The sequence below is a fragment of the Tympanuchus pallidicinctus genome, unplaced genomic scaffold (genome assembly GCF_026119805.1).
Source record: "Tympanuchus pallidicinctus isolate F22 unplaced genomic scaffold, pur_lepc_1.0 scaffold7, whole genome shotgun sequence".
Lineage (NCBI taxonomy): Eukaryota > Metazoa > Chordata > Aves > Galliformes > Phasianidae > Tympanuchus > Tympanuchus pallidicinctus.
The window spans coordinates 29,129,413-29,139,347 of record NW_026294791.1 but is presented as its reverse complement, the minus strand read 5'-3'; the positions used below and the strand labels follow the sequence as shown (position 1 = coordinate 29,139,347).

The 9,935-nt window shown below is 42.6% G+C and overlaps 1 protein-coding gene across 7 annotated transcripts in view; it reads left to right on the top strand.

Moving 5' to 3' along the window:
* Nucleotides 1-9,935, top strand: part of SWT1 (SWT1 RNA endoribonuclease homolog) — a 33,465-nt gene that overhangs the window by 653 nt on the left and 22,877 nt on the right. For 6 of the 7 annotated variants that reach the window (XR_008202152.1, XM_052665672.1, XM_052665673.1 and 3 more), the window contains exons 2-7: nucleotides 351-419; nucleotides 2,945-3,003; nucleotides 4,214-4,958; nucleotides 5,381-5,455; nucleotides 6,097-6,226; nucleotides 6,351-6,449. Coding sequence is in view for 6 of the 7 variants with exons in the window: in XM_052665672.1 (XP_052521632.1) it covers nucleotides 360-419; nucleotides 2,945-3,003; nucleotides 4,214-4,958; nucleotides 5,381-5,455; nucleotides 6,097-6,226; nucleotides 6,351-6,449 (1,168 nt within the window). In the remaining variant the exon portion in view is untranslated. The other variant, XM_052665675.1, reaches the window with a different exon arrangement.

Here is a 9,935-nt window from a genome sequence, read left to right as displayed (position 1 = left end):
GCAGTGGAATGACGCGTGGAGATGTTAACTAAAAATAGTTGGAACTGCTGTAGAAGTCTGGGGCCTTGTTGAAGTCACGCACGGTGTTTGCCTCTGTTAGCTTGTTGTGTCTGCTGTGGTGGCAAGGCTCGAGCAGGTGGCAGAGCAGGGAGCTGCCAGTCTTTCTTCTGGGAAGTTCCCCGAGTGAGATGTGGATCCCTGGTGCCCTGCTCGGACTGGCTGTGGCTGTGTAATGTGAAGAGGAAACTAAAGAGAATTTTTTTCTCAGTGCAGTTGCATTATTTTTTTTATTATCAGCAGGAAATAAAAATGTGAAGTCATAACAGGAATGCTGTTTCTTTTCTTCATAGGTTTGAAAGATGTCCAAACAGAAACTGAAGAAAATAAAGGAGGACAGTTTGAATGGCCAGGATGACAAAGTAGGATTATCTTCATCATTGTATTTTTAATTGGATCCCCACATGAAAGAGAGGAGTGAATTATTTAGCAGTTTTGTGATGGAAGAATGAATCAGTGTTAAAATGAAATGCTCTTCACCAAGAGCTGCAGGAGGGTTGAATGTTCAGATAGCTGCAAGTTCCAGCTGGGTAACTGATCTCTTTTCCTCCAGAGCCCACAGGTAGGATAGGTATCAGAAATTAAGGGATTTTGTTTTAAATTATACTATATCTGTCTGGTGAGGGCTGTTGAGCATGAAACTTACCAAAATTATTCTCCTCTTTGGTTATTCTTTATCTTGTATCGATATATGTTGATTTTCTGATTATTTACAAATTGCACTTTTTAGCATCTTAAAAAGCAACTTTCAGATACTTCTTCTTAACAACTGAGATACAAATCAATTATTAATATTAGATCTAGATTATTAGTACTTGATATATATCTGTATAAAACACATCCACTACCAGTCTGATGCTTTCCTATGGCTTTGCTTCTTTTTTTTTTTTTATTGCTTGTATACGCTTCTAGAAAGTTGTTTTCTGCAAATAATATATAACCAGTAAATCAGTAGTTTAATAAGTCCAGTTTGCTAACTCTTTCTGTCTAATTTTGCAAAGCATATATGAAATGAGAGAGCTTTTAATTATCTTAATATGAATGTTTCTAAAAAACGTTTGCAGGCATTTATAGATGAATGTGATATGGTAGATTTAATAACCTGAGTTACACACATTAAAAGCTTTTTGCTCATGTAGAAAATACAGCCAAATGTTCGTACCTCCTTTTCTTCCTGAATTCCTCATTATTATTTACAGAATCACAGAATTCGGCCGGGCTTGGAAGGGGCCTCAAGAATAATGAATCCCCATCCCCCTGCCTCATGCAGGGCCACCACCTTTCCATTTAATACCAGCCCAGGCTGCCCATGGCCCCATCCAACCTGGCCTTGAACATCCCCAGGGATGGATGGGGCATCCACAGCCTTTCTGGGCAGCTGTTCCAGCACCTTACCACTCTCTCTGTAAAGAACTTCCCCCTGACATCCAACCTAAATCTTCCCTCCCTCAACTTAAAACCATTTCCCCTAGTCCTGCAGTTATCTACCCTGTCAAAGAGTTGACTCCCCTTCTGTTTGTAGGCTCCCTTGAGGTACTGAAGGCTGCAATGAGGTCACCCCACAGCCTTCTTTTCTCCAGGCTGAACAAGCCCAGCTCCCTCAGCCTCTCTTTGTAGGGGAGGTGCTGCTGATCATCTTTGTGGCACTCCTCTGAACCCTCTCCAACAGCTCCCTATCTTTCTTGTACTGGGGGCTCCAGACCTGGACACAGTATTGCAGGTTGGGCCTTACAAGAGCAGAGCAGAGAGGGACAACCACCTCCCTGTCCCTGCTGGCCACCCCTCTGCTGAAGGAGCCCAGGATTCCATTTGCTTTCCGAGCTGCAAGAGCACACTGCTGGGTCATGTTAAGCTTTTCATCCACCAGGTCTCACCCCATAAAAAGGGGACAGCCCAGAGCCCCTTCAGCTCTCCCACATAGCAGAGGGCCCCACACCAGGATTTCCCCTTGAGCAGGGACACTTGTCAAAGTAGTGATTATTTAATCCTAGAGATTAAAAAAAAAAATTCTTACCCACAACAAATACTTGGTGAGTGACTAATGGCTGGCTTACTGCGTAGTCTTAGCTAAGTAATAAAAAAGATTGATGGTGCATACAATAATATATAACTGTTGACCAAGTCTTGGAGTGAGCTGCTCCCATACTCCTCTGGGAAGGCGTCAGGAAGGCAAGGTGTTTGACTCTGAGTCTTGTGACTCATAGCAAGGTCTACCTGATGATTTTCATCTGTTTCAATCCTCTGTGCAGTACATAATCAAGCATGCCATGCAATTGAACCTTGATAAAGCACTGCCATTTTTACCATTGAGCTCCATTAAGTCACTGTCTCGTGTCAATAAAGCGCATTACTACTTCCTTCGTATGAGTGAAGGGCATAGAATGATAGAATGGCTTAGGTTGGAGAGAGTCTTAAAAATCATCTAGTTCCAACCCTTCTGCCATGGGCAGAGCTGCCAGCTGCTAGATAAGACTGCCCAGAATCTCATCCAAGCTGGCCCTGAATGTCTGCAGGGATGGAGTATCCACAGGCCTCTCTAGGCAGCCTGTGCCAGCGTACCACTTGTCTCTGATAGGTGCTGCCACCATATGTGGAGACTATTCATGTACAGTATGTTCCAGGGCTGATTCCTAAGGACTGTTCAGTGGTTCCCATACTGGGCAGGCTGAAGGGTGGAAAATTAAAAACAGGAGTTTGGGAAAAAGGATTATGGGAAAAACTACATTTAGTAACACTTCTCCCCTTTGGTCCTTGAGGCATGTAGCTGTCTTTTTCAAGGTCAGCTTATTCAAAATCACTGTGATTCTAATGTGAAATAATAGCTTGTTCTGTCTTGTGAAGAGTTTGTTACAGCAATTTTCTCTTGGGCTTTTTTTCTTTCTTTCAGAACTCCGAAGTCACAAAGTCATATAGTCAAACTGTGGACAGACAGACAGAATTTCAAAGGTAAATTCTGTGGCATTAAATATAACTACCATTGGATTGTTTTGAATACTGAATTTAAGTATTAATTTATTGTTTTCTACTTTTGTTTTCAGTAAATAAAATATGGCAATTTAACTGAAGTGTTGGCATTGCACTAATGAGTAGATTTATGGGTGGATTCTGCCTGAACTTGTCAGTTTGAGGTTGTTGAGAAAACAGGATTCAAACAATTTTAAACTATAAAGTATACCATTACACTTCAAATAAAGTAGGAATAGTATCCTTCCAACATTACTGTTATAAAAAGCCTTTTTTTTTTCCTGCCTTGAGCAGTACCTTGTTGGTCTGTACCACACATTTCATGTTCTGTTAGCAAAATGTAGGCTACTTGAGGCAAATAAAGCAACCTTTCACCTTAAGCATAGCAAGTGTAAAAAGTATTTGAAAAGTAATATAGAGTATGAATGTTCTTATGAATCCTGAGATGGTAAAGCTTTGGTCTGTTTCTTAATCATGGCAAAATCTTGTTGCATATTTGTCAGGACATTCAAGTTATCTGTTCTACAGGCATTTCTTAAATGGCCTTTTCCTCTTCAGCACTTCCATAGTACTGTTACAGGGCACGAGAGTAAGTGTCAGGGGTATTTTACACCTAGTGTCTGATAAATTTAATGAATATTTTCTCTGGTTTTATAAGAAGTAATTTCTTATTCAGTTTTCATATCATGATTCCTGTAGAAAGTTTATGTATTTCTCTCAGTTGTTCCTTTTCCAAGTTACTCAGTCTGTTTATTCTGCCCTATTTAAGGGCCATTAAGTGCTTGGCAGTGTGTGACCAAGCCTAACTGCTGCATGCTTGATCTTTAGGGTGACACACCCTACATATAATTAAAATGCTGTTAAAATTCATCTGTGTGTTAAGATGAGAATAAACTGTAAAAGGACATCTCTCCAGGTAGTAAAATACAAAAAAAGCTTTTTCTTATTTTGGTACTTTGAAATGGCTCTACAGCCAAAGATGTAAATAATGAAAGCCCTACAGCAAGCTTCATAGAGGACAGATGTTGCAAGTTCTTGTTTAAATATACATCAAAGTGGTACCCATAAATATGCAGTTATTACTGCCTAAATCGAAGGCAGTGTTTCTTGCTGTTTTTTTCTTGTATTATGTTAACTGAGCTAGATTACATGACTTTTTTTTTTTTTTTTTTTTTTGGTAAAATTTCTATAGATTCAAAACAGAGAAAGGCAGACAAGAGAAGAAACAATACCGAAGATCTAATACTTGTGCTGATGGACAATCCCAAGGAGAATCTCCAAATGGAAGCAAAACCACAGCTAATTCTTTAATCAAATCTGAAAAGCGAAAGAGAATAGTTATACAATTTAAATCCAAAGAAGTTAAACATGGAAAAAGTACAGGCACTGCTGATGTAGTGACAACTAGCAGGAAAGATCATAACAAAGGTCCTTTTGATGGTAAAGAAAGAAAAAGACACTGTCATAGCTTTGTGGTTCAGAGAGACAAGGTGGTGAAGAAAAACAAAGTTGAACTCTGTAAGCCAGAGGTAAAAGTTGAACAAACTGTGTTGGGACAACTGAAGTCATCTGTGTATAATTTATATGTACCTCATAAAAAGGCAGACAGATCTAGAAAAACGAGTGAAGATGTCAGAATTCAAAAAATTCAAAAAAAGCCACCTAGCACAGTCTGTACAGAGACTGTGTGTCGTGATAGACCTGTCAGTAAGAAGTCAAATATGTTATCTAGGACTTGTGAAGAAAAGTATAAAGAAGAATATAAGGAGTTTTCTAAGAAAAATCAACATGCTGACAAGCATATATCACACTGCTCAACTGAAACACTGCAGCAATGGGACTGTTGTAAATGGAAAAAACAGGATGCTGATCGAGTTAGTTGTAATTCAGGGACTGAAAAAGGGGACTTTGAAGCCACCGCGTTTTGTTTTAAGCAGGTAATGAGAACTCAGTTATTTCTGTATTATGCAAATGTCTGTTCTAGGCTGGTTTCTGAATGGCAGGCAGTTTGTATGTAAGTAGACTTGCCTTCTTGCAAGGTTCAGGATCCCATAGCCTGCTAGATGGATTTTTCTGGTCACACTATAAATCATGTTAAAATGCTTATCTGCTCTACTAAATGCTTAGTCAAACTAGTTCTGTTTCTATTATTATTTGTTTCTTTTGAGTTTTCAATCGCATCTGACTCCTACCAAGTAAGAGATAATATAAAATCTACCCAAAAGTTAAGTAAGTGTACTTGTATAATATTAAAGCGCTATATTCTGACTCTTGACAGGAGTAAAAAACTTGATGCTTTTTCCTCAGTCTTAATTGATACTCTGTGATGTTGGTATGTTGTTTTTAATTCTTCCTGCAGGGCTTTCCATCCCCTCAAAGCAGTGCAAGCTTTCCATTGCCTCAAGGCTGTGAATACCCGGAAGGCGACCAAGAGGTTAGTAATGCTTTCATTTAACACTTGTTAGTTGGAATTTACAATTCATGGCATTGATGTTGTGCAGTTAGAAGTTCCATGGCCTTTCCTAATATTTTGCATTGCTGGTCTAATATCTATATGATCTAAATACTTGGAACCTTTTTTTCAAATACTAAACAAACTTGCTCAAATAGTAATCAGGAACTCTTTGAGATAGGAAGATTGCCTTCTTCTTACTCTTTGTAACACCAGGGACCTTCATACTTGCTTGCATACTCAGCTGTCTCATTTTCCAACCTCTTGCGTTCCAGTAGGGGGAGAGACTTTTTTTTTTTTTTTTTTGAGAAACATCTGACAGGTTACTTGCAGGTTATTTAACAAAAAATGGAAGAAAAGTTTTGGATACTAGGCCAAAAGATTTCTCAGAACAAAGATTTCTTGGCTGCATTTTGGATGTCTTTTTGTGGACTTCTTATACTGGAGATTAGGCAAAAGATACTCACAGCTTTACACTTTCTGTATCAACTCAATTTTTTTTGTCTTTCAGTTTTAGTCAGCTGAACAAAGTAATTAACGCAAAAGTAAATTTTTTAAAAACAATTCAAAAGTGATTTCTTACCCATAATTGATTTCAGAAGTGCACATATTTTTTATTGTAGATGCAGATAGTTGAGGATTTGCATGTTGCTCGTATTGAAAAGAGGATGGCCCAGTCTGTAGTACAGACCTGTGGAGAACTGACAAGTATGGAAATAGATCTTCCAGAACAGGATTTAAATATTTATGCTGGTATGTCATAATCTTGTGTTTCTTGGTGGTACAAGCATTTGGTTATTAAAATCAGTTAGTGCCCTGTGTAGTGAGCAGACAACTGATTTTCTAAGAATAACTGTGCTATTATTCTTTTTGCCAGAGACTTCTTCCGGTCTGAACATACTAGTGGTGATTGACACAAATATAATGATTAGTCACCTTGAGTTTGTCAAGTCCCTGAAATCTGAGGATATACCAGGTATGTGAATACATGGTGATCAACCAGAATTTTTGGGGGAAACAGATATAAGAATTTCAGGCTGCATGAAACAAACAAACAGCAACAACAAAAAACATCTGAGCTTAAAAAGACAGTAGGTTTCATATGAGCCAGGAGGCTCTCACTTACAGTGCTGGTTCTCTGAACCCAGATAGGCTTCTTAAGAAAAGTTCAGATATTAAGTAAAGCCTACTATGCTTATACCTATGCACTTAAATTCTCAGTAAATATGTCTTCAAAGAATCACAGAGTGACTTGGAAAAAACAGTAAAGCCCATCCAGTTCCACTCCCCCTGCTGTGGGCTTGTTGCCATCTACCAGATCAGGCTGCTGAGGGACCCTTCCAACTTGGTCTTGAATGCCTCCAGGAAGGGGGCAACCACAGCTTCTCTGGGCAGCCTGTGACGGGCCTCACTGCCCTCTGAGTAAAGAATTTCGCCTTAACATCTAACCAAAATCTCCTCTCACTTAGTTTAAAACCAATTCCCCCGTGTCCTGACACTGTCTGCCCACATAAAAAGTTGATCTCCCTCCCGTAGCTCCCCTCAAGTACTGGATGGTCACAGTGAGGGGTTATAGAGTCACAGAATGGCCTGGGTTGAAAAGGACCTCAATGATCATCCAGTTCCAACCCCCTGCTATGTGCAGGGTCACCAACTAGCAGACCAGGCTGCCCAGAGCCACATCCAGCCTGCCCTTGAATGCCTCCAGGGATGGGGCATCCACAACCTCCTTGGGCAACCTGCTCCAGAGTGTCTCTATGAAAAACTTCCTCCTATCTACTTCCTCCCAGTATCTAACCTAAACCTCTCCTAGTTTGTCTCAGTTTAAAGCCATTCCCCTTTATCCTATCACCATCCACCCTTGTAAACAGCCGTTCTCCTCTTGTTTATACGCTCCCTTCAAGTACTGGAAGGCCACAATGAGGTCTCCCTGGAGCCTTCTCTTCTCCAAACTAAACAAGCCCAGTTCCCTCAACCTTTCCTCATAGGAGAGCTGCTCCAGCCCTCTGATCATCTTAGTGCCCTCCTCTGGAGCCGCTCCAAGAGCTCCACGTCCTTCCTGTACTGTCGGCCTGGACACAGTACTGCAGATGGGGCCTCACAAGAGCCGAGTAGAGGGAGACAATCGCCTCCCTCACCCTGCTGGTCACCCCTTTTCTGTTCTGCAGCCCAGAACACAGTTGGCCTTCTGGGCTGCAAGCGCACACTGCTGGCTCATGTCCAGCTTCTTGTCCAGGACCCCCAAGTCCTTCTCTGCAGGGCTGCTCTCAAGATCTTCCCTCAGTCTGTATAAATACCTGATTGCCCTGACCCAATGCAGCACCCTGCATTTGGCCTATCAAACCTCATTAGGTTTTCACTTCTCCAGCCTGTCCAGGTCTCTCTGGATGGCTTCCCTTCCCTCCAGTGTATTGACTGCACCTCTCAGATTGGTGTCATCTGCAAACTTGCTGAGGGTGCATTCAGTGCCATCATCTGTCATTGATGAAGATGTTGAAGAACACCGGTCACAAGACTGACCCCTGAGGGACACCGCTTGTGACCGGCCTGCACCCTGATACAGAACCACTGATCACAGCCCTTTAGCTGTGATCAGCCAATTCCTAATCCATTGAGCAATCCATCTTTTAAATCCACACCTCTTCAATTTAGAGAGAAGGATGTGGTGAGGGACCATGTCAAAGGCCTTGAAGAAGTCCAGGTAGATGACATCCACTGCCATTCCCCCATCCACCAATGCTGTCACTCCATCATAGAAGACCACCAGTTTGGTCAAGCACGATCTGCACTTGGTGCAGCCATGCTGGCTATCTCCAAACACCTCTTTGCCTCGTGTGTACCTTAACATAGCTTCTAGGAGGATCTGCTCCATGATGTTCCCAGGCAGAGAGGTGAGGCTTACTGACCTGTAGTTCCCCAGGTCTTCCTTTCTCCTTTTCTTAAAGATGGGAGTAACATTTCCCTTTTTCCAGTCACTGGGGACTTGACCAGACAGCCATGATTTTTAAATATGGAGAGCGGCTCGGCAACCACATCAGCCATCTCTCAGAACCCTAGGCTGGATATCATCCAGCCCCATGGACTTATACATGTTCAGTTTCGTAAGGAGGACTTGGACTTTTCCACTGTGACAGTGGGACAGATCCTACTCCCCACACCTTCCCCTAGAGGCTCTGGGTCCTAGCAGTGGGAAGCCTGATCACCTGTGAAGGCTGAGGCAAAGCACTTATTGAGTACCTCAGCTTTTTCTATGTCTGAGGAAGGCAGCTCCCCATTACCTTTTGTCAGAAGGCGCTCTCTCTCCTTGGCCTATTTCCTCCTGTCCGTGTACCTGTAGAACCCCTTCTTGTTATCTTTCACATCCCTTGCCAAGTTCAGCTCCATCTGTGCCTTATCTTTCCTGATCCTATCTCTACACACATGGACAACAGCCCTGTATTTCTCCCAGACTACACAACCCTGCTTCCACTTTCTGTACATTTCCCTCTTTTCTCTGAGTTTAAGCTGCAGGTCTTCGCACAGCCACAGTGTTGCTTGCCTCCCCTGCTCTACTTCTTCTGTTGAGGATGGAGAGCCATTGTGCTCTCAGAAGAGTATCCTTAAAGAGCTGCCAGCTTTGCTCTGTGCCCATACCTTAAGGACAGTTTCCCAGGGGATTCCACTCAGCAGTTCCTTGAGCAGCTGGAAGTTTGCTCTCCTGAAGCACATCACCTCTGCTTTTTGCCAGGGCTGTATTCTTCAAGATCACAAACTCCACTGAGGCATGGTCACTGTAGCCCAGGCTGCCTCCAGTTAACCTCTCTAATGCTCTTCTCTGCATTGGAGCACCAGGTCCAGTAAGGCTTCACCTTGGGTTGGTCTAGTCTTGTCTATTACCTGGACAAGGAAATTGTTCTTGACACTGCAGGAATTGTCTGCCCCCCGCTGTGCTGCTATCCCAGCAGGTATCCGGGTGGTTCAAATCCCCCATCAGGACAAGAGTCCATGAGTGTGGTATGTTCTGCAGCTGAAGCAAGAAGGCCTCGTCAACAGGCTCCTCCTGATCAGGTGGGCTGTAGCAGACCCCAACTACTAAATGCCCCTTACTGGAACAATCCTTGATTTTTACTCACAAGCTCTCAACCTGATCTGGCTGTTCCTCAGACACAGCTCTTGGCAATGGATCCACTTCCTAACAGAGAGGGCAGTTCTGCCACCCCTCCTATCCTGTCTGTCCCTTCTGAAAAGCCTGTGGTCCTCAGTTGGTATTGCAATTGTGAGATTCATCCCATCATGTTTCTGTGATAGCAGTTAGGTCATACTTTCCCAACTGTGCCACGGTTTCTAGCTCCTCCTGTTTATTTCCCATGCTGCACACAGAGCCCCATAGCTGTTCTGTAAAGGCACCTGGGAAAGGTGGGACTTGTTGCCCCCAATAGGGGTATGTTTGCATCCCTTGCTGTCTTTGAGGTTGCCCCTTCCC